The 23164-nt window shown below is 65.5% G+C and overlaps 2 protein-coding genes across 8 annotated transcripts in view; one reads left to right on the top strand and one right to left on the bottom strand.

Annotated features, from left to right (window-relative positions):
• POLR2A (RNA polymerase II subunit A) overlaps nucleotides 1–1282 on the bottom strand; it is a 69578-nt gene extending 68296 nt beyond the window's left edge. The window contains exons 1-2 of the mRNA XM_086871731.1: nucleotides 1004–1282; nucleotides 92–224 (exon numbers count right to left, since the gene is read on the bottom strand). Of these exons, the coding sequence (XP_086727857.1) occupies nucleotides 92–224; nucleotides 1004–1093 (223 nt within the window). The 5' untranslated portion in view covers nucleotides 1094–1282. The remainder of the gene's footprint in view (nucleotides 1–91; nucleotides 225–1003) is intronic.
• A 443-nt stretch (nucleotides 1283–1725) lies between these two features.
• On the top strand, nucleotides 1726–20897 carry ZBTB4 (zinc finger and BTB domain containing 4). Of its 7 annotated transcripts, none has more exons than XR_015281518.1 (5): nucleotides 4574–4707; nucleotides 9343–9423; nucleotides 10857–10933; nucleotides 13470–19179; nucleotides 19485–20897. XR_015281518.1 is itself a non-coding variant. In XM_086871753.1 (4 exons), the coding sequence occupies exon 4, from the start codon at nucleotides 13485–13487 to the stop codon at nucleotides 16401–16403; it is 2919 nt and encodes a 972-aa protein (XP_086727879.1). In that variant the 5' UTR covers nucleotides 1726–1800; nucleotides 9343–9423; nucleotides 10857–10933; nucleotides 13470–13484; the 3' UTR covers nucleotides 16404–20897. The 7 variants fall into 7 exon arrangements, 3 of the variants coding, with proteins under 3 accessions (XP_086727879.1, XP_086727877.1, XP_086727880.1); XR_015281516.1 differs by having other exon boundaries at nucleotides 13470–19430; XR_015281519.1 differs by having other exon boundaries at nucleotides 13470–19501; nucleotides 19629–20897.
• Nucleotides 20898–23164: the final 2267 nt, after the last annotated feature.

The raw sequence follows: 23164 nt of genomic DNA, 5'->3' as shown, positions 1-23164 counted from the left end.
CAGGACTCTCCTTGTGAGGGATTTGTGAGGCTCAGGGGGGTCCCCGTGAAGATTTGGGAGGATTTGGGGGTTCAGGACCCCCCTCACTCACCAGCACAGGTCTGGCAGCGCCCCGTCCTCTCGATGACGCCCTGCCGGGGGTCCATCAGCCCCCCCAGTTTGGGGCGTCCCCCCTCGGTGGTTTCGGGGTATTTGATGCCCCCCTCGGTCACCGACATTCGTTTCTGGGGGGGAAAAGGGGAAACTGAGGCAACTGGAGACCCCCAAATTCATCCGCAAGCTCCCCCCCCCCCCCAAAATAAAAACTCCAAACGGGTGTGAGTACAAGTGACGCCCTCGGGTGACAACAAACACCTCAGTCACCCCAAAAACCCTCCTGGGCTCGCTGAACAACTTCCAGGAACCCCAAGACCTCCCTGAGAAGCTCCCAGGGACCCCAAAACATCTCCAGGACACCCCAAAGCTCTTCCAGAACTCCCCTAAAAACCTCCAGGTACCCCAAGACTCCTTCACGTCAGCCTAAAGCTCTTCCAAGGCCCTCACAAACACCTCCAGAGACCCAAAGCTCCTCCAAGACACCCTGAAACCCTCCCAGGCACCCCAAAACCCTCCAGGGTACCCCAAGGCCTTTCCCAAGGTCCCCTGAGCACCCTCAGGGACCCCAAAATTCCTCCCGAAGCTCCCTAGAGACGCCAAAACGCTGCCAGGGGATTCTGTGCCACTCTCGGACACCCCAATGCTCTTCCAGAGGCTCCCAGGGAACCCCAAAACCTTCCCGAACCCCGTTTGTGTCCCCGAACCCCCTCAGAGCTCTCCCCTCTCCCCCAGTTCAGCCCCCCCGGGCCTGTGGGGGGCGCTGTCCCCGCCCGCCCCCGCCCGGGGCCTCTCCGTCCCCCGCTCTCGCTGCCCCGGCGCCATCTCCCGCCGCCGCTCGCCCTCAGCCGCCGGCCCCGCTCCCGCCTCGGGCCCCGCGGTTCCGTCCGCACCGCCCCGGCCCCGGTACCATCTCATCGGGGCTCAGGATCCCGAACTGGACTCGTTTGATGGTGCGCAGCGGGCAGGCGCTGTCGCCCGAGGGCGGCCCGCCGTGCATGGCGCCGGTGGAACCGCGGCCTCGCGCCGCTCCGACTGATCGGAATCGACCCCTTCACGGAAGGGTTGGAGAGGGAGAGTTTGAACCCCACCGGGGAACCGGGAACTGGCGCCTCACGGAGCCGCCGGCACGGAGCTCCCCTTTCTCACTCCGGCCGCTCCGCGCCCAAGGCGCGACTGGGCGCTGTGAGGCGCCGGCGCCATCTTATATAGACTCGGCCCCCGCGCGCCGCCGGAGGGGGCGTGGCCGGAGCGTACCAAGCGCCTCACAAGCAATAGGGGGGGCCGCGGAGAAGAAGCGGCGGTAAAGAAAGGGCGAAGCGAGTCCCGTTACGGCCCGTGAGGCGCACGACGAGCGGGGAAAGGGGACGGAGTCGGGGGCTGCTCCGTGAAGCCCTCGTGGGACGCGCCGTCGCCGAACCCCGCGCTTCCAGCACATTGGGATCGGTTCATGAATAATTTATTTAAAAGCACCGCCCCCCCAGAACTGAGAGATCGGAGGGGCGGAGAGAGGGCGGCGAAGTGACCTCAGAAGCCGGCGGGGATTCACGGAATTTGACGGAGATCAACGAAGCACTGCCGGAAGTGGGCGGAGACCACCGAAGGGCCTCCGAAGGGTGACGGAAATGAACGAAGTTAAACGGAGGTACCCGAACGCTGACGGAAAGAGACGGAACTGGCCGAAACACTGGCGGAAGTTATCGAAAGGTACCGAAGCACGAGCGGATGATCCCGGAAATTGCCGAGTGTCACACGAAAGATGCCGAAGCAAAGGCGGACGGTGACGGAAAGGGGCGAAGCTCCGCTCCAGCCGCGGCCTGCGCAGCCCCGGCCTCGCCCACCCGTCCCGGCCGCTCCCGGCGCTCCCAACGCGGCTGTGGCCGCTGGGAAAGGCCGAGGCTTTGGGGCCTGTTCCGGAGGAGACGCAGGGGTGGTGGGGAAGGGGCTGGAGAGGAGCATAGGGAGTGGAGGAGCATTTTAGGAGCGAGAAGAGGGAATTTGAGGGGACAGGAGGAGTTGGGGGCGCAATTAAGGCCCTGAAGGTTGTTGGCAGAGCAGGAGAGGTGTGAGGTTATAATTGGGGTAGAAAAGGGGTATTTGTTTGTGGGACAATTACAGACAAAGAGGGGGATTTAGCGGAGCAGGAAAGGGTTTGGGGGGACAATTGGAGCAGTAAAAGAATGTTTGAGGGGAGCAGGAGAGTTTTGGAGGGGCAGGAGGGCATAATAAGAGGAAAAAAAGGCGAATGTTGGTGTTTGGAGGAAAACGGTGTTTTGTGGGGAGCACGAGGGCTTGGGGGGGATTTTGGGGGCAGAGAAGGAGCGGTTTGGGGAGCAGAGCTGGATTTTGGGGGTCAGGAGTGGGGGGAGTTTCCCCCTTGTCACCAGGGGTGACGCGGGTGTGACATCTCAGGGTGTCACCGCGCACAGCCGGACACACGTGACACGGTCTGAGGTACAACCCAACCTGTGCCCTCACCTGGCACAGCCGGACACACCTGACCCGGTCTGAGGTACAACCCAACCTGTGCCCCCACCTGGCACAGCCGGACACACCTGGCACAGCCGGACACACCTGACACAGTCTGAGGTACAACCCAACCTGTGCCCTCACCTGGCACAGCCGGACACGCCTGACACGGTCTGAGGTACAACCCAACCTGTGCCCTCACCTGGCACAGCCAGACACGCCTGACACGGTCTGAGGTACAACCCAACCCGTGCCCTCACCTGGCACAGCCGGACACACCTGACACGGTCTGAGGTACAACCCAACCTGTGCCCTCACCTGGCACAGCCGGACGCTCAACACCCCCCCACACCACGGTGACAACGTGACACGAGGTGGCACGGTGACAACCGAACGCCCCCATACGCAGAGCAGGGGCTCTGCTGTGGTTGTTGTGGCCCCGGTGGTGGTGTTGTCCCCGCAGTTGTGTCACCGCTTGGTCCCCGTTGTTGTGCTGTGGCACCGTGGTTGTGTTCCTCGCCGCGTGCCCGGCTGTCCCCTCGTGTCACCGGTTGTGACTTCTGTCCCCAGAAGTTTATCCCCGGTTGTGTCTCCAGTTGTATCCCCGGCTGTATCCCCGGTTGTGTCCCCGGTTGTGTCCCTGGTTGTGTCCCTGGGTGTATCCCCAGTTGTGTCTCCGGTTGTGTCCCCGGTTGTGTCCCCGGTTGTATCCCCGGTTGTGTCCCCGGTTGTGTCCCCGGTTGTGTCCCCGGTTGTATCCCCGGTTGTGTCCCCAGCTGTGTCCCTGGTTGTATCCCCGGTTGTGTCTCTGGTCGTGTCCCCGGTTGTGTCCCCGGTTGTATCCCCGGTTGTGTCCCCAGCTGTGTCCCTGGTTGTATCCCCGGTTGTGTCCCCGGTTGTGTCCCCAGCTGTGTCTCCGGTTGTGTGTCACCGTGTCCCCGGTTGTGTCCCCAGTTGTATCTCCGGTTGTGTCCCCGGTTGTATCTCCGGTTGTGTCCCTGGTTGTGTCCCCGCTTGTGTCCCCGCTTGTGTCCCCAGCTGTGTCCCTGGTTGTGTCCCCAGCTGTGTCTCCGTTTGTGTCTCCGGTTGTGCGTCACCGTGTCCCCATCTCTGTCTCCTTGCGTCCTCCACCGTGTCACTGTAGCCCCGAGTTTGTCCCCCGTTCTGTCTGGCGGTGTCACCCAGCTTTGTGTCAGTCGCTCTGTCCCTCCCTGGTGTCCCACCGCACCCCCGCTCGTGTCCCCGGTTGTGACCCCCTGTCCCCCATGGGGTGTTCCCTGTCCCCTCCGTGTCCCCCCAGCTGCCTGCGCCCCCCGGCTCTACCCCCGGTTGTGTCCCCCACTCCTGTCCCACTGTCCCCACACTTGTCCCCCCCAAATGTCCCCCTGTGCCCCCCCCCGGTTCAGCCTCTCAGTTGTCACACCTCCCAACCCCGTGTCCCCCTGGTTGTGTCCCAGTGTCCCCCCAGTGCCCCCCCAGTGTCCCCAGTGTCCCCCATGTCCCGATCTGTGTCCCCAGTGTCCCCCCCGTGTCCTCCCAATGTCCCCCCAGTGTCCCCCGTGTCCCCCCAGTGTCCCCCGTGTCCCCCCGACGTCCCCAGTCCCCCCAATGTCCCTCCAGTGTCCCCCCAATGTCCCCCCGTGTCCCCTCAGTGTCCCCAGTGCCCCCCCCATGTCCCCCCGCTTGTGCCACTCTCGTGTCCTGCTGTCCCCCCCGTCCCCTCACCCCCTCATTCCTCCTCTACCCCCCACTTCGGGGTGTCCCCCCCGTGTCCCCCCCCCAGTGTCCCCAGTGTCCCCCCCGTGTCCCCCCCCCAGTGTCCCCAATGTCCCCTCCCGCGTCCCCAGTGTCCCCCCCCGTGTCCCCCCAGTGCCACCCCGGTGTCCCCCGTGTCCCCCCAGTGTCCCCCCCCGTGTCCCTCCCGTGTCCCCCCTGTATCTCCCCCGTGTCCCCCCAGTGCCACCCCGGTGTCCCCCGTGTCCCCCCCGTGTCCCCCCCGTGTCCCCCCCCGTGTCCCTGCGCCGTGGGGCGGGGGGGTCCCTCCCTCCCTCCCACCCGGGGCCCAACGCGCCGCCTCCATCTTGTGCCGCCGCCGCCGCCGCCGCCGCCGCTGTCGCGACATCACCGGCCCCGGGACAGGCCCCGGTAACGACCCCCCCCCTCCCCCTCCCCACCCCGGGACCCCCGCCAGGAGCCGAGACCCTCCCCCTCCCCCCCTCCCCCCGCGCCGAGACCCCCTCCCCACCCCTCCCCCCCCCCCGCGGGGTCCCCCCGGCGCTGTCACCGCTCCGCGACCCCCGCGACCCCCGGGGGGGGGGGTCAGGGCGGGGGGAACGCGACCCCCACCCCCCGCCCTGCCCTGGGTCACGCCCACCCCCCGAAATACCCCCCCGCCCCCTAAACACCCCCGGAGCCCCCTAAACACCCCCCGCAGCCCCCTAAACACCCCCGCAGCCCCCTAAACACCCTCACGGGACCCCCCGAGTGTCCCCGCGGGACCCCCAAAGTGCTCCGGGACCCCCCGAAGTGCCCGCTCCCCTCTGCAACACCCCCCCGGGAACCCCAAAACCTCCCTCCCCCGCCCAGGACCCCGCTCCGGCCCCCCCAAACAACACCCAACACCCCCCGGCAACACCCAAACGCCGCTGGGAGGGGGGGGCCGGACCCCGGAGCCGGGGGGGTGACAGGGGTGACGCGGGGGGGGGGGGGAGGGGGGGCGGCTGCGTGTTTGTGCCGGGCTGGGGGGGCTTGAGGGGGGCGTCAGGCGTCCCCGTGCGGGTGTGAGCGTGTGTGACTGCGCGTGCAGGTGTGTCGGGGCCGCGTGTGGGTGTTCCTGCCCGCGGGGGTTGTTTGTGCGTGTGCGGTTGTTTATCCCAGCGGGGCCGTGCGTGTGCGGTTGTTGGTTGCGTGCCGCGTCCGTGTGGGGTTGTTTGTGCGGTTGTGCATCTGCGTGCAGTCGTTTGTCCCTGTCCGGTTGTTCGTGTCAGCTCCCGTGTCCGGCTGTGCGCGGTTGTGTGTGCGTGTGTCAGGGTTGTGTCAGGGCTGCGTGGGGGTTGTTTGTCTGTGCACGGTTGTGTGTCAAGCGTCCCTGCGCGGCTGTGCATCCGTGTGAGGGTTGTTCGTGTGCGGTTGTGCCTCCCCGTGTGCTTGTGAGTGTTGCGTGTCCCTGTGCGGTTGTGTCATGTCCCTGTGCGGTTGTGCATCCGTGTGAGGGTTGTTCATGTGCGGTTGTGCATCCTTGTGGGAGTTTTGTGGGGGTTGTTCGTGTGCGGTTGTGCCTCCGCGTGTGCTTGTGAGCGCCGCGTGTGTCCCTGTGCGGTTGTTTCTCTGCCTGTCAGTGCCCGTGTGCGGTTGTGCCTCCCTGTGTGCTTGGGAACATAACACGTCCCTGTGCGGTTGTACATCCGTGTGAGGGTTGTTTATATGCGGTTGTGCATCCATGTGGGAGTTCTGTGGGGGTTGTTTGTGTGCGGTTGTGCCGTGTCCCTGTGCGGTTGTGCCGTGTCCCTGTGCGGTTGTGCCTCTGCCCCGTGCGGCTGTGCCGTGTCCCCGTGCGGTTGTTTCATGTCCCCGTGCGGTTGTGCCGTGTCCCTGTGTTCGGTTGTTTCGTGTCCCCGTGCGGTTGTGCCGTGTCCCCGTGCGGTTGTGCCTTGTCCCCGTGCGGCTGTGCCGTGTCCCCGTGCGGTTGTGCCTTGTCCCCGTGCGGTTGTGCCGTGTCCCCGTGCGGTTGTGCCATGTCCCTGTGCGGTTGTGCCATGTCCCCGTGCGGTTGTGCCGTGTCCCCGTGCGGTTGTGCCGTGTCCCCGTGCAGCTGTGCCGTGTCCCTGTGTTTGGTTGTTTCATGTCCCCGTGCGGTTGTTTCATGTCCCTGTGCGGCTGTGCCGTGTCCCTGTGCGGTTGTGCCGTGTCCCCGTGCGGTTGTGCCGTGTCCCCGTGCAGTTGTGCCGTGTCCCCATGCGGTTGTGCCGTGTCCCTGTGTTCGGTTGTTTCATGTCCCCGTGCGGTTGTGCCGTGTCCCCGTGCGGTTGTTTCATGTCCCCGTGCGGTTGTGCCGTGTCCCCGTGCGGTTGTGCCTCTGCCCCGTGCACGGCTGTGGATACGCACCAGGGTTGTTCGTGGGCGGCTGTGCCTCTGCGTGTGTGAAATGTCTGTGCACGGTTGTGAGCGCGTCACGTCCGTGTGCGGTTGTGCGCCCGTGTGAGTGTTGTGCGCGTGTTCTTAACGCAGTTGTGCGTCCATGTGAGGGTTCTGTGTGTTCTTTGTGCGGTTGTGCGCCCGCGTGAGGGTTGTGTGTGTGTTCTTTGTGCGGTTGTGAATCCATGTGAGTGTTGTGTGTGCGTGTTCTTAAGGCAGTTGTGCGTCCATGTGAGGGTTCTGTGTGTTCTTTGTGCGGTTGTGAATCCATGTGAGGGTTGTGCGTGTTCTTTGCGCGGTTGTGAATCCACGTGTGCGGTTGTGCCATGTCCGTGTGCGGTTGTGCGCCCGTGTGAGTGTTGTGTGTGTGTGTTCTTAACGCAGTTGTGCATCCATGTGAGGGTTCTGTGTGTTCTTTGTGCGGTTGTGCGCCCGTGCGAGTGTTGTGCGTGTTATTTGTGCAGTTGTGCGTCCATGTGAGGGTTGTGCGTGTTCTTTGCACGGTTGTGCACCCGTGTGCGGTTGTGTGTGTTCTTTGTGCGGTTGTGCACCCGTATGAGGGTTGTGCCATATCTGTGTGCAGTTGTGCACCCGTGTGAGGGTTCTGTGAGGGTTCTTTGCACGGTTGTGCACCCGCATGCGGTTGTGTGTGTGTTCTTTGTGCGGTTGTGCACCCGTATGAGGGTTGTGCGTGTTCTTTGTGCAGTTGTGCGTCCATGTGAGGGTTGTGCGTGTTCTTTGCACGGTTGTGCACCCGTGTGCGGTTGTGTGTGTGTTCTTTGTGCGGTTGTGCACCCTGTGAGGGTTCTGTGCGTTCTTAGCGCAGTTGTGCGCCCGTGTGCGGTTGTGCCACGTCCATGCGCGGCTGTGTACCTGTGTCAGTGTTGTATGCGTGTTCCTTGTACGGTTGTGCGCCCATGTGCAGTTGTGCCATGTCCGTGTGCGGTTGTGCGCCCGTGCGAGTGTTGTGTGCGTGTTCCTAATGCAGTTGTGCGTCCATGTCAGGGTTGTGCGTGTTCTTTGCACGGTTGTGCACCCGTGTGCGGTTGTGTGTGTGTTCTTTGTGCGGTTGTGCACCCGTATGAGGGTTGTGCGTGTTCCTTGTGCAGTTGTGCGTCCATGTGAGGGTTGTGCGTGTTCTTTGCATGGTTGTGCACCCGTGTGCGGTTGTGTGCGTGTGTTCTTTGTGCGGTTGTGCACCCGTGTGAGTGTTGTACGCGTGTTCTTAGAGTGGTTATGCATCCATGTGAGGGTTCTGTGTGGTTTTTGTGCGGTTGTGCGCCCTTATGAGGGTTGTGCGTGTTATTTGTGCAGTTGTGCGTCCATGTGAGGGTTGTGCGTGTTCTTTGCGCGGTTGTGCACCCGTGTGCGGTTGTGTGCGTGTGTTCTTTGTGCGGCTGTGCACCCGTGTGCGGTTGTGCCATGTCCGTGTGTGGTTCTGCACCCGTGCGAGTGTTGTGTGCGTGTTCATAGAGTGGTTGTGCATCCATGTGAGGGTTCTGTGTGTTTTTTGTGCAGTTGTGCACCCGTGTGCGGTTGTGCGCCCGTGCGAGTGTTGTACACGTGTTCTCTGTGCGGTTGTGAATCCATGCGAGTGTTGTACGTGTGTTCTCTGTGCGGTTGTGCACCCGTGCGAGTGTTGTGCGCGTGTTCTCTGTGCGGTTGTGAGTCCGTGTGAGGGTTGTGTGTGTTCTTTGCGCAGTTGTGCACCCGTGTGCGGTTGTGCGCCCATGTGAGTGTTGTGTGCATGTTCTTTGCACGGTTGTGCGCCCCTGTGCGGTTGTGCCATGTCCGTGTGCGGTTGTGCGCCCGTGCAAGTGTTGTACGCGTGTTCTCTGTGCGGTTGTGCGCCCGTGCGAGTGTTGTACGCGTGTTCCCTGTTCGGTTGTGAATCCATGCGAGTGTTGTGCGCGTGTTCCCTGTGCGGTTGTGCGCCCGTGCGAGTGTTGTACGCGTGTTCTCTGTGCGGTTGTGCGCCCGTGCGAGTGTTGTACGCGTGTTCTCTGTGCGGTTGTGCACCCGCGTGTGCGGCTGTACCCGTGCACTCCTGCATCTCCCTGCGGGGCTGCGTGCCGGGTGTCCCTGCGCGGCTGTTCACCCGCGTGCTGTTGCGTCTCCGCCTGTCAAACGCCTGTGCGCGGTTGTTACCCGTGCGTGGGTTGCGTGAGAGTTGTCCGTGTGCGGTTGTAGCTCTGCGTGTGGTTGTGAGCGCCTGTACCGGGTGCCCGTGTCCGACTGTGCACCGCTTTCAGGGCGGTGTGGAGGTTCCTGTTCCCCCTACGGTTGTTGCTGTGTGTGTGAAACGTTCCCGCGCGGTTGTGCATCACACCCGTGCACAGCCGTGTGTCCGTGTGTCGTGTCCGTCTGTAACTCCGCGTCCGGGCTGCGTGGGGCTGGGTCTGTCCGGTTGTACCTCACGCCGGTCTCTGGCTGTTGTGTCCGCGTCACCCGTGTTACGCCTGTGCGACGGGTGTTGCGTGTCACCTGTGCGTGTCCTGTCACCCCCACCCCCCCTCCGGGGGTGTCCCCCTCCCCCCCGTGACGCGGTGACACTTCCGTGTTCCCCCCCCAAACTTCTCCCCTTAACCCCGCCCCCTCTGACCACGCCCCCCCCTGACCACGCCCCCTCTGGCCCCGCCCCCGCAGCCTCCGCCTGCTCCTTTAACACCGCCCGCGGCAGGACGGGGCCCCGTGACGTCACTCCCAGCCCAGCCAATGAGCATCCAGGTGAGCCCGTGACGTCAGCGGCGCGCTCCCTCCATCACCAGGGCTTGGGCGTGGCCGCGGGGGGGGTGGGCGTGGCCTGGCGCTCTCTGTCCCCTGATTGGCCGCGGGTGAAAGGTGTGTCCGAGGGGGGAGGTGAAAGGGGCGTGGCCTGGGGGAGGGGTGGGGGTGTTTCCATGGCAACAGTTGGGTGACACTCCCCCCCTCCCCCCCCCGGTGACGTCGCGGACGGGACGCCGCTGTCAGGCGGCTCCGGGGGTACCTGGGGGGCGGAGGGGGGGGGGCAGGGGGTGGGGGGAGGGGTGGGTGTGTCCCCCTCCCCCCCCGGTGACACTCGGGGTCCCCCCGCGGGTTGTTCCGGCTGAGGGGGAGGGGTTTGGGGGGGTCCCAGGGAGACCCGGGGGGCGCAGGGGGTGGGGGAGGGGACGCTGGAGGGTGGGGGGGTGTGTGGGGGGGTCCCTCCGCTTTTGCCCCTCCCCCCCACCCCACCCCAAAATTCCCGTGGGGTTCCGGCTGTAGCGGCAGCGTCAGGTTGTCCCCGCCCCCTCGCCGGGTGTCCCCGCCCCGCGTCGCCCCTCCCCCTCCCGCCTGCGTCACCTCCCCCCTCCCAGGTGTCCCCCTCGCTCTGATGACGTCACACCGCCCGACTCCTCCCCCCCAGCCCTCCCCTGTGTTGTCACGGGTGTCCCCTCCTGGTGACGTCACGCCGCCCGCACCCCCTCCCAGTGACGTCACACCCATCCCCTCACGGTGACAGTGGCTTTATTCCACCCCTGACCCCCAGCCCTTTCCGTGACGTCACCCGTCCGCCTGATGACGTCACCCTCCAACTCCCTCCGGGTGACGTCACACCCGTCCCTGTGCTGTGACGCTGACGTCACACTGGAGAATTCCCCCCCCCCCCCACTGCCGCTTTGTCACCCCTGTCCGGGTGTTGTGACCCTCCCCCAGCCCCCAGCGACCCCCAAATCCGCCTGTTGTGACCCCTCCAGTGACCCCGGGTCCCCCCAATTCCGGGTGTTCCCCCAAATCCGCCTGTTGTGACCCTTCCCTTGGTGTTCCCCCCAAATTCGCCTGTTGTGACCCCTCCAGTGACCCTGGGTCCCCCCAAGTCCGGGTGTTCCCCCCAGTCCGCCTGTTGTGACCCTTCCCTCGGTGTTCCCCCCAGTCCGCCTGTTGTGACCCCTCCGATGACCCCGGGTCCCCCCAGGTCCGGGTGTTCCCCCCAGTCCGCCTGTTGTGACCCCTCCGATGACCCCGGGTCCCCCCAAGTCCGGGTGTTCCCCCCAGTCCGCCTGTTGTGACCCTTCCCTCGGTGTTCCCTCCCAAATCCGCCTGTTGTGACCCCTCCGATGACCCCGGGTCCCCCCAGTTCCGGGTGTTCCCCCCCAGTCCGCCTGTTGTGACCCTTCCCTCGGTGTCCCCCCCATGTCCAGGAGGCCCGGCCGGCTGTGACCCCCCCCCGAGGACCCCCGGAGCAGCAACACCCAGTCCATGAGGGCCCCGCGCACAGGTGGGACACTGGGGGACACTGGGGGACACTGGGAGGGACTGGGGGGGCACTGGGATGAAATGGAGGGCACTGGGAGGACACTGGGATGTACTGGGAGTCACTGGGAGGACACTGGGTGGCACTGGGAGTTACTGGGATGAACTGGGGGGCACTGGGAGGGCACTGGGATGTACTGGGGGACACTGGGATGAACTGGGGGGTACTGGGATGTACTGGGAGGGCACTGGGAGGACACTGGGGGACACTGGGATGGACTGGGTGGCACTGGGAGTTACTGGAGGGCACTGGGAGTCACTGGGAGGGCACTGGGATGTACAGGGAGGGCACTGGGATATACTGGGGGGTACTGGGATGAACTGGGATGAACTGGGATGAACTGGGATGTACTGGGAAGGCACTGGGATGGACTGGGATGAACTGGGAGGGCACTGGGATGAACTGGGATGTACTGGGAGGGCACTGGGAGGGCACTGGGATGAACTGGGAGGGTACTGGGATGAACTGGGAGGGCACTGGGAGGGCACTGGGATGAACTGGGATGGACTGGGATGAACTGGGATGGACTGGGATGTACTGGGAGGGCAGACTCTGGGCTGGCCATGGGTCAGGCTGGGTTTGACACCCCGGAGGGGCCGTGGGGCAGCCTCAGGGCCTGGAGGTGATGCCGTGGGTCAATCCTTGGGTCCCCCCCGCGGTTCCTCCCCAGTGGTGCGGTCCGGGTCCCCCCCCGTCCGCTGTCCCAAGTGGTTCGGCCCCGGTTCCCCCCTATCCGCTGTTCCTGGTGGTTCGGTCCCGGTTCCCCCCTATCCGCCGTTCCCGGTGGTTCGGTCCCGGTGTTCTCCCCCCGCTGTTCCCGGTGGTTCGGTCCCGGTGTTCTCCCCCCGCCGTTCCGGTGGTTCGGTCCCGGTTCCCCTCCGCCGTTCCCGGTGGTTCGGTCCCGTTTCCTCCCCGCCATTCCCGGTGGTTCGGTCCCGGTCCCCCCCCCGCTGTTCCCGGTGGTTCGGTCCCCTTTCCTCCCCGCCATTCCCGGTGGTTCGGTCCCGGTTCCCCCCTATCCGCCGTTCCCGGTGGTTCGGTCCCGGTTCCCCCCCCGCTGTTCCCGGTGGTTCAGTCCCGGTTTCCCCCCCCCCCGCTGTTCCCGGTGGTTCGGTCCCGGTGTTCTCCCCCCCGCTGTTCCCGGTGGTTCGGTCCCGGTTCCCTCCCCCGCTGTTCCCGGTGGTTCGGTCCCGTTTCCCCCCCGCCGTTCCCGGTGGTTCGGTCCCGGTGTTCTCCCCCCGCCGTTCCCGGTGGTTCGGTCCCGGTGTTCCCGCGCTCGCGGCGCCGCCGCCATTTTGAGCCGCCTCAGGCCGGGGAGGGCCCGACACAAAATGGCTGCGCGGGACCGGGGGGCAGCGACCCCGGACAGGGAACAGGGGGGACCCCAAAACCCCGGAGTGACCCCAAAACCCCACAGGGACCCCAAAACCCCACCGGGACCCCCCAGACAGGCAACAGGGGGGACCCAAAACCCCGGAGTGAGCCCAAAACCCCAGAGTGACCCTCAAGACAGGGGATAGAGGAACCCCAAAACCCCACAGGGACCCCCAGGAACCCCAAACCCGGAGTGATCCGGGGGACCCCCGGTCAAGACCCCACAGCTCCAGAGAATTCCAGGACCCCCCACCCCACAGAACCAAGGGACTCTGACCCACAGAATCGGGGAACCCCACCCAGAGAGGGGACACGGGTGACCCCGAGGGGTCTGGGTGACCCCAAATATGGGACCCAGGTGACCCCAAATCATGAACAAGGTGTTGGGGTGACCCCAAATAGGGGATCCAGCCATGGAGGTGACCCCAAATAGCGAACCAGGGGTCTGGGTGACCCCAAATGGTGAAGATCTTTGGGTGACCCCAAATATGGGATCCAGGGGTGTCAGTGACCCCAAATAAGGACCCAGGTGACCCCAAATAGCGAACCAAGGGACAGGAAACCCAAAATAAGGGACTGAGATGACCCCAAAAAGCGAACCAGGCGTCTGGGTGACCCCAAATATGGGGTCCAGGGGTCTCAGTGACCCCAAAAAGCGAACCAGGGGTCTGGGTGACCCCAAATAAGGAACCCAGGTTACCCCAAATAGTGAACAAGAGGTTTGGGTGACCCCAAATATGGGACCAAGGTATCTGCGTGCCCCACAGAGAGGAACCAGGTGACCCCAAATGGTGAACCGGGGGTCTCAGTGACCCCAAATGGTGAACCGGGGGTCTGAGTGACCCCAAATAAGGAACTCGGGTGACCCCAAATAGTGAGCCAGGGGTCTGGATGACCCCAAATAGTGAATCAGGGCCCAGGTGACCCCAGATAAGGGACCCAGGTGACCCCAAATAGTGAATCAGGGCCCAGGTGACCCCAGGTAGGGGCCCCACCCACCCACGTGCCACCAAATAAAGGATTCAGCCACGCTTGGTGACCCCAAAAAGGGAACCCCGTTGTCCCTCCGGCCACCCGGGAAGGACCGGGGTGACCCCAAATCGCGGCGCCCGTGTCCCCCCCGCAGGTGGCCGGCGCGGGGATGGCTCCGGTCGTGGAGGTGTCGGACGCCGGGCACTGCCGGGCGCTGCTGCTGGAGCTGAACGAGCAGCGCCTGCGGGGCCAGTTCTGCGACGTCACCATCATCGCCGAGGACACCAAATTCCGCGCCCATAAAAACGTCCTGGCCGCCTCCAGCCCCTTCTTCAAGCGGGCGCTGGCCCAGGAGCCCAGCTGCCCCTCGCCCGCCCAGGTGCTGGAGCTGCCGGGCGTCCAGGCCGGCGTCTTCTCCGACGTCCTCAACTTCATCTACAACTCGCGCCTGGCCGTGCCGTCGCCGGCGGCCGCGCGGGCGCTGGGGGCCGTGGGCCGGCGCCTGGGCATCCCCTCGCTGCAGGGCCTGGAGGCCGGGCCCCCCCCGCGGGACGTGAACGGCACCTGGACCCCCCCAGCGCCGGCGGGGGACCCCCGCGCTCCCGCGGCCCCCGTGGACCTGACCTGCCCGGCGCGGCCCGGCGAGGCGGCGGGCGGCGAGACGGCGCCCGCGGGGGGGGACACGGGGACGGCGTCGCCCTCGCCGGTGTCGCCGGCGTCGCCCCCGTCGGCGTCGCTGCGCTGCGGGCTGTGCGGGCGCGGCTTCAGCTCGGCGGCGGCGCTGGGCTTCCACGCCAAGCTGCACCGCGGGCGCCGCGGGCTGTGCTGCCGCCACTGCGGCAAGAGCTTCATCCACGTCAAGCGCCTGCAGACGCACGAGGTCGGCTGTCGCGACGGGGACGGCGACAACGACAACGCTACCGCCGCCGCCGCCGCCGTCACCGGCGTCGTCACCGCCACCACCGCCGCCGCCACCGCTGGCGCCGCGGCGGCGCCGAAAGCGGCCAAGAAGGCGCTGCTGCTGCGACACCGCGCGCTGGAGCCGGGCGCGGAGCAGGAGCCGCTGGTGAAGGTGGTGGACGGGCAGGTGCTGTACCTGTGCGGGGTGTGCCAGCGCTCCTACATGACGCTGTCCAGCCTCAAGCGCCACGCCAACGTCCACTCGTGGCGCCGCAAGTACCCGTGCCGCTACTGCGACAAGGTGTTCGCGCTGGCCGAGTACCGCACCAAGCACGAGGTGTGGCACACGGGCGAGCGCCGCTACCAGTGCATCTTCTGCTGGGACACCTTCGTCACCTACTACAACCTCAAGACGCACCAAAAAGCCTTCCACGGCATCAGCCCGGGGCTCATCGCCTCCGAGAAGACGCCCAACGGCGGCTACCGGCCCAAGCTCAACGCGCTCAAGCTCTACCGCCTGTTGCCCATGCGGGCGCACAAGCGGCCCTACAAGACCTACAGCCAGGCCGCGGTGCCCGACGGGGCGCTGCTGCCGCCGGCCGCGCCGGGAGACGCCGCCGGGGCCGCCTATCCGCCCGGGCCGCGGCCGGAGCCCGCCTCGGTCATCGCCTACGGCCGCGCCGCGCCCTCGGTCATCGTGCGCGGCGGCGGCGGCGGCGGCGGCGGCAGCGGCGCGGCCTCGGTCATCGCCTACAACGGCCGGGCGGGCGAGGAAGCGCCGGGGCTGCCCGAGGTGCCGGCGGCCGCGCCGGTGACGCCGGCGGTGCCCATCAAGAAGCAGGTGCTGCGCGATTACATCGAGGCGCAGCGGGCGGCCACGGCCGCGGCCACCGAGGGCAGCGCCGCTCCCCAAAACCCCGCCGGCGGCTCCGGCGGCGGCTCCGGCCGCACCATGACCTACGTGGCCAAGCCGGCGTACGCGGGCTCGGCGGCGGGCGAGGGGCTGTGCCAGATCACCGTGCGCATCGGCGAGGAGGCCATCGTCAAACGCCGCATCTCCGGCACCGAGCTGCGCGGCGACGGCGCCGAGGCGCGGCGCGGCGACAACGACAGCGACGCCGAGGACCGGCTCTGGCGGCCCTACTGCTCCTACAAGGCCAAGAGGAAGGCGGCCGGCGGCGCCGCCGCGACCCCCGGCGTGACCCCCGCCGCCAAGAAGCCGCGCTGGCGGCGCAAGCTGCGCTCGCTGCGTTGGGCGCCGGGCGACGACGGCGAGGCCGGCGAGGCACCGCGCCGCCGGGAGCGGCAGCACGCCTGCCGGGTGTGCGGGAAGAGCTTCCCGGCGCTGCGCAAGCTGCGGAAGCACCAGCGAGGACACGAGGGGACGGCGGCGGCGGCGGGGACGGGGACGGGGACGGGGACGGGCCGCGTGGGCCGGCGGCCATCGCTGCGCTTCGCCTGCCCCACCTGCGCCAAGGTGTGCAAGACGGCGGCCGCGCTCAGCCGCCACGCCCAGCGGCACCGCCCGGGGTCACCGGCGGGGTCACCACGGGGGTCACCAAGGGGGTCAGCACCGGGGTCACCGCCGGGGTCACGGCCGGGGTCAGCACAGGGGTCACCGCCGGGGTCAGCACCGGGGTCACCGCCGGGGTCACGGCCGGGGTCACCGGCCCCGCCGACTGTCATCGCCTACACCCCTCCGGCCGCGGGCAGGGAGGAGACCCCGGCGGATAACGGGGGGGTCCCGCCGTCCCCCGGGGTGCCCGGGCCGGAGCCGCCGCCCGCGGGTGACAGCGGCAGCGGGGCGGGGGAGGGCGCGGGGGGGTTCCCGGTGCAGGAGCAGCCGCTGGCGCTGCTCTGCCGGGCCGGGGGGACGGAGCCCGAGCTCGGGGACGGCGCCGGGGGGACACCGAGGGGGGGTCCCCGCGTCCCCCCGGCCCCCCCCGCCTTCCCGGTGTCCTTCGGGCCCCGCCTGGTGGCCGCCTACCCCTTCCCCTTCCCCCTCCCCCTCGCCCTCGTCCTCCCCGACCCCGAGCGCGGCTTCTTGGCGGGGGGAGGGGCGGGGGGTCCTGCGGGGGGGGCTCCACCCCCCGCGCCCCTCCCCCCCCCCAGCACGGCCCCCCCCCCCAGCTTCGGGTTCCCCGGGGGGGGAGGGGAGGGGCCCCGGAAAGCGGGGGGGGGCACCTGAGGGGTGGGGGAGGGGCGGGGGTCCCGCCCCACGGAGGGGGGAGGGGCTCCGGAGGAGGTTTTGGGGGGGGTCCCGGCCCCATAGAGGGGGGGGGACTGCAGGAGCTGGGGGTCCCTCGGAGCTTGGGGGACCCCACAGGAAAAAGGGGGGGGCCCATAGAAAAGGGGGGGTCCCCATAAACTTTAGGGGGGGGGGTCCTGTAGAAGTTCAGGGACCCCACCGAGGTTTGGGGGTCCCACAAGGGTCGGGGGTCCCCAAAAGGCTTCAGGGGACCCTTTGTATTTTGGGGGGGTCCGACAGAGCTTTATGGAGCCCATTGAAGATTTGGGGGGGGGCCCAGAGATTTTGGGGGTCCCCAATAACTTGGGGGGGGGGTTCCCGTAGGAAATGGAAATTTGAGGGGGGGGCACCGGTGATGGGAAGACCCCCCAGAAAGTTTGGGGGAGGGGCACAGGGACCAGTATGAGACTGGGGGGGGGGCACTGGGGATACTGGGAGGTGGCGGGGGGGGGCTTCCAGTCACCCCAAAATGAGGGGGGAACCCCCCCCCCCCGAGCACAGGGACCCCCCAAAAACAGCGAAGACCCCCCCCCAATACCGGGCATCCCCCCAAAGCAGCCCCTCCCCCACTCCAAAGCGCCCCACCCCCCCCCGAAACATTCGGGGCCCGCCCCTCCCCCCCCCCCCCGCAGCGTTTTGCACCCCCAAAGGGGCCCCTCCCCCACTACAGGGACCCCTCCCCCACATCCCCCAGAGTCGGGGCCCCCCCCACTATCCCGGGGCCCCCCCAAAAATCCCGATTACCCCCCCCCACCCCCCCCTTCGGCACCTTATCGGCATCGCAGCGACATTCCAGCACCGGGGGGGCGGGGCGAGTGTGCAACGGGGGCGTGCAAGGGGGGGGGACACCAGCGGGAGGGGCCTTGTGCAATTCTGAGCGTGCAAAGGGGTCTTCGTGCGGTTGTGAGTGTGCAAAGGACCCTCCTCGAGCAGTTGTGAGTGTGCAAAGGGGGTCCTCATGCAGTTGTGAGTGTGCAAAGGGGGGTCCTTGTGCAATTCTGAGCGTGCAAAGGGGTCCTCGAGCAGTTGTGAGTGTGCAAGGGGTGTCTCGTGCAATTCTGAGCGTGCAAAGGACTCTCAAACAGTGGTGAGTGTGCAAAGGAGCGTTCTCCAGCAGTTGTGAGTGTGCAAGGGGTGTCTCCTGCCGAGGGGACGCTCCTTGTGCAATTCTGAGCGTGCAAAGGACCCTCCTTGAGCAGCTGTGAGTGTGCAAGGGGCATCTCGTGCAATCCTGAGCGTGCAAAGGGATCTTCATGCATGGGTGAGTGTGCAAAGGGGTCCTCGTGCAATTCTGAGCATGCAAAGGACTCTCAAACAGTGGTGAGTGTGCAAAGGACCGTCCTTGAGCAGTTGTGAGTGTGCAAGGGGCATCTCGTGCAATTCTGAGTGTGCAAAGGGGTCCCTGTGCAATTCTGGGTGTGCAAGGGCCATCCTCGTGCAAAGGGAGGTTCCTGGCGCGGCGGTGAGCGTGCGAAGAGCGCTCCCGTGTGAGGGGAATGTCCCTTGGCAGCTGCGAGTGTGCAAGGGCCGTCCTTGTGGAATAGTGAGTGTGCAAGAGCATCCCTGTGCCCTCACGAGTGTGCAAGAACGCCCCAGCACACTCACGAGCGTGCAAGGCCCCTCCTTGTGCAATAATGAGCGTGTCAGAGCATCCCTGTGCACTCATGAGTGTGCAAGGCCCGTCCTTGTGCAAGAGCGAGTGTGCAAGGCCCATCCCTGTGCTCTCATGAGTGTGTAAGGGCTGTCCTTGTGCAATGGTGAGTGTGCAAGGCCTGTCCCTGTGCCCTCACGAGTGTGCAAGAACATCCCCATGTCCTCACGAGTGTGCAAGAACATCCTTGTGCAATAATGAGTGTGCAAGAGCATCCCCGTCCCCTCACGAGTGTGCAAGGCCCGTCCCCGTGCAAAGCCCAGCCCTTGCACGCCGGCCCCGCGCGGCGCTGGGGGCGATCCTTGTGCAAACCCCCCTTGCACGCCCCCGACCCCTCCCCGTGCCTCACACGAGCGTGCACGGCCCCGTGTGAGCCCTCCCAGCCCTGCTCACACTCACACTCACGCTCACACTCACGCTCAGTCCCGGGGCTGGCCTGGCACGAGCGGGGAGCGTGCCCGGGTGTGAGCACCGGCCTCGTGCAAGGCCCAAATCCTCGTGCAAGGATTGTCCTCGTGCAAATTCCCCTTCAAGTGAGCAAATCCTCGTGCAAGGCCTGATCCTCGTGCAGGGATTGTCCTCGTGCAAGGCCCAATACTCGTGCAAATTCCGTGTTCAAGTGAGCAAATCCTCGTGCGAGGCCCGATCATCGTTGAAGGCCCAATCCTTGTGCAAGGCCCAAATCCTCGTGCAAGGATTGTCCTTGTGCAAGGGCTGTGTCTTCGTGTAAGGGACGTTCCTTGTGCAAGGCCCAAATCCTCGTGTAAACTCTACGTTCAAGTGAGCAAATCCTCGTGCAAGGATTGTCCTCATGATAGGCCCAATCATCGTGCAAGGCCCAATCTTTGTGCAAGGCCCAAATCCTCGTGCAAGGCCTGATCCTTGTGCAAATTCCACGTTCAAGTGAGCAAATTCTTGTGCAAGGGTTGTCGCCGTGCAAGGCCCAATCCTCGTGCAAGGCCCGATCCTCGTTCAAGGCCCAATCCTCGTGCAAGGCCTGATCCTTGTACGAGGCCCAAATCCTCGTGCAAACTCCACGTTCAAGTGAGCAAATCCTCGTGCAAGGCCCGATACTCGTGCAAATTCCACTTCAAGTGAGCAAATCCTCGTGCAAGGATTGTCCTTGTGCAAGGCCTGATCCTCGTGCAAGGCCCAAATCCTCGTGCAAGGCCCAGTCCACGTGCAAGGCCCAATCCACGTGCAAGGCCCGGTCCTCGTGCAAGGCCCAAATCCTCGTGCAAGGCCCAAATCCTCGTGCAAGGCCCGATCCTCGTGCAAGGCCCAGTCCACGTGCAAGGCCCAAATCCTCGTGCAAGGCCTGATACTCGTGCAAGGCCCAGTCCTTGTGCAAGGCCCGATCCTCGTGCAAGGATTGTCCTCGTGCAAGGCCCGATCTTCGTGCAAGGCCCAAATCCTCGTGCAAGGCCCAATCCTCGTGCAAGGCCCAGTCCTCGTGCAAGGCCCAATCCTCGTACAAGGCCCGATCCTCGTGCAAGGCCCGATCCTCGTGCAAGGCCCAAATCCTCGTGCAAGGCCCAATCCTCGTGCAAGGCCCAATCCTCGTGCAAGGCCTGATACTCATGCAAGGCCCGATCTTCGTGCAAGGCCCAAATCCTCGTGCAAGGCCCGATCCTCGTGCAAGGCCCGCCCCTCTCGCTCACGGCCCCGCGTGCAAGGCCCCTCCCCCTCCCCTCCCCTCCCCCCCCCGCGGCCCCTCCCCCCTTTTGCACTTTCGTGGCCGCGTTTGCTACTGACTGACCCGCCCCTCCCCCACCCCACACGCACCGACCCCCCCCAGTGTCACCGCCCCGACCCCCCCAGTGTCACCGCCCCTCCCCTCCATTGTCACCGCCCCTCCCCCCCAGTGTCACCTCCCCTCCCCCCCGTGTCCCCTCCCCCCTCCCGACCGCACTTTAGGGGGAAAACCAAACAAAAAAGGCAAAAAAAGGAAGGAAAATGGGGAAAAGTGGCAAAAATACCGGGGGGGGAGGGGAGGGGAGCTTGGGGACATTGGGGACAGCGGGGGAGGGGCGGGGTGACCCCAAAAGGGGATCCCGGTGGGGTGGCCTCGGTGGTGATGTCATTGGGTGGCCCTGGGGGTGTCCCCAAGGGTGTCCCCAAGGGGTTTCCCCATGGATGTCCCCAAGGGGGTGACCCCAAACGGGTGGCCCTGGGGTGTCCCCGGGGTGTCCCCAAGGGGGTGACCCTGGGGGTGTCCCCAAGGGGTGGCCCTGGGGGTGTTGCCCATGGATGTCCCCAAGGGGGTGACCCCATGGATGTCCCCATGGATGTCCCCAAAGGGGGTGGCCCTGGGGATGTCCCCAAAGGGGTGGCCCTGGGGGTGTTGCCCATGGATGTCCCCAGGGGGTGACTCTGGGGATGTCCCCATGGGTGTCCCCAAGGGATGACTCTGCGGGTGTCCCCATGGGTGTCCCCAAAGGGGGTGGCCCTGGGGATGTCCCCATGGATGTCCCCAATGGGGTGACCCTGGGGATGTCCCCAAGGGGGTGGCCCTGGGGGTGTCCCCATGGGTGTCCCCAAAGGGGGTGGCCCTGGGGATGTCCCCCCATGGATGTCCCCACACCCCCTCCCCCCCGCGTGTCCCCACGGTGTCCGTCCCCCTCCGGGGTGGCCCCCGCGGGGAGGGGTCCCGGTGGTGGGGGAGGGGTCCCGGGGGGGTCCCCGGGGTGTCCCCACGGCGGGGGGGTGGCGGCGGTGACAAATGTCCACTATTTATCTGCATCAGTGAGTGTTAGAGACGCCAATAAACACCGTAGAGCTGAGCTGGCCTTGGGGACATCATCGGGGACATTGGGGACATTGGGGGGACATTGGGGGGACATTGGGGAACATTGGGGACATTGGGGACATTGGGGGGATTGGGGGGATTGGGGACATTGGGGACATTGGGGGGACATTGGGGGACATTGGGGAACATTGGGGACATTGGGGGACATTGGGGGACATTGGGGGACATTGGGGGACATTGGGGACATTGGGGACATTGGGGACATCATCGGGGACATTGGGGACATTGGGGGGACATTGGGGGACATTGGGGAACATTGGGGACATTGGGGGACATTGGGGGACATTGGGGACATTGGGGACATTGGGGACATCATCGGGGACATTGGGGACATTGGGGGGACATTGGGGACATTGGGGGGATTGGGGACATTGGGGGACATTGGGGGACATTGGGGGACATTGGGGACATTGGGGACATTGGGGACATCATCGGGGACATTGGGGACATTGGGGGGACATTGGGGGACATTGGGGAACATTGGGGACATTGGGGGACATTGGGGGACATTGGGGACATTGGGGACATTGGGGACATCATCGGGGACATTGGGGACATTGGGGGGACATTGGGGACATTGGGGGGATTGGGGACATTGGGGACATTGGGGACATCGGGGGACATTGGGGACATTGGGGACATTGGGGGACATTGGGGACACTGGGGACATTTGGGGGGGACATTGGGGACATTGGGGGGACATTGGGGACATCGGGGACATTGGGGACATCGGGGACATTGGGGGACATTGGGGACATTGGGGACATTGGGGACATTGGGGGGATTGGGGACATTGGGGACATTGGGGGACATTGGGGGACATTGGGGGACATTGGGGACATCGGGGGACATTGGGGACATTGGGGACATTGGGGACATTGGGGACATTGGGGGACATTGGGGGACATTGGGGACACTGAGGACATTGGGGACATTGGGGGACATTGGGGACATTGGGGACACTGGGGACATTGGGGACATTGGGGACACTGGGGACATTGGGGACATTGGGGGACATTGGGGACACTGAGGACATTGGGGACATTGGGGGACATTGGGGGGACATTGGGGGGTCCCCAAATCCAGACCCCCCACGGAGCAGCAACAACCACGATTTATTATACACCAAGGGGGGGGGGGGGAGGGGAGAACCCCCTTTTTTTTGGGGGGGTCCCCCCGTTTTTGGGGGTGGGGGAGGGGTCCCCCCGTTTTTTTGGGGGTCCCCAAAACGCGTCCCTGAGTCGGGGGGAGGGGAGGGGGGGACACGAGGTAAATTTGGGGGGTCCGGTTTTGGGGGGGGGGGGGGGTTTGTGTCCCCTCCCCCCCCCAGGTAGCACCGAGCTGAGGGGGGGGGAGGGGCGACCTGAGATTTGGGGGTCCCTCTTTTTTTTTGGGGGGGGGGTCATTGAATTTTGGGTGTCCTGGGGGGGGGGGGGGGTTTGTCATTAGGGGGGGGTCCCCGTTTTTGTCCCCCCCCCATTCTGGACACCCCAAAAAAAATTGGGGGGTGGGGCCACGACCCCACTTTTGGGTCCCAATTTAGATCCTCGGGGGGGGGGGAGGGGCACCCCCATTTTTGAACCCCCCCCATTTTTGACCCCCCCCCATTTTTGACCCCCCCCCCATTTTTGAATCCCCCCATTTTTAAACCCCCCCCTTTCCCAAACTACACCAAATTTTGGGGGGTCCCCATAATTTCAGCCCCCCAAAACCTCAAAGTTCCCCCCCCCCCCACATTCCAGGTACCCCAATATGAGCGGGGGGGGGTCCCCCAATTTTGGGTCCAAATTCGGACACCCCAAAATAGGAAACCCCCCCCCCCCCACTCTTGGAAATCCCCCCCAAAATTTCCAGGGTCTCCCACGAGGGGGGTCCCCCAATTTTGGACCCCAAATTCCAGATCTCCCACAGAGAGGGGGGGTCCCCAATTCCAGGTGTCTCACGGGGGGGGGGGGTCCCCAAATTCTGGGTCCCAATTTCCAGGTCCCCCACAGGGGGAGTCCCCAAATTCCAGGGTCTCCCACGAGGGGGGTCCCCCAATTTTTGGCCTCAAATTCCAGGGTCTCCTACGGGGGGGGGGGGTCCCCAAATTCCAGGTCTCCCACAGAGAGGGAGGGTCCCCCAATTTTGAGCCCCAATTCCAGGTGTCCCACAAAGGGGATCCCCCAATTTTGGACCCCAAATTTCCAGGTCTCCTACGGGGGGGGGGGGTCCCCTAAATTCCAGATCTCCCACGAGGGG

Source organism: Cyanistes caeruleus, chromosome 37 (assembly GCF_971803275.1).
Source record: "Cyanistes caeruleus chromosome 37, bCyaCae1.hap1.1, whole genome shotgun sequence".
Taxonomy (NCBI): domain Eukaryota; kingdom Metazoa; phylum Chordata; class Aves; order Passeriformes; family Paridae; genus Cyanistes; species Cyanistes caeruleus.
Note: the sequence above shows the minus strand (reverse complement) of the source record. Positions and strands in the feature narration are given on the sequence as shown.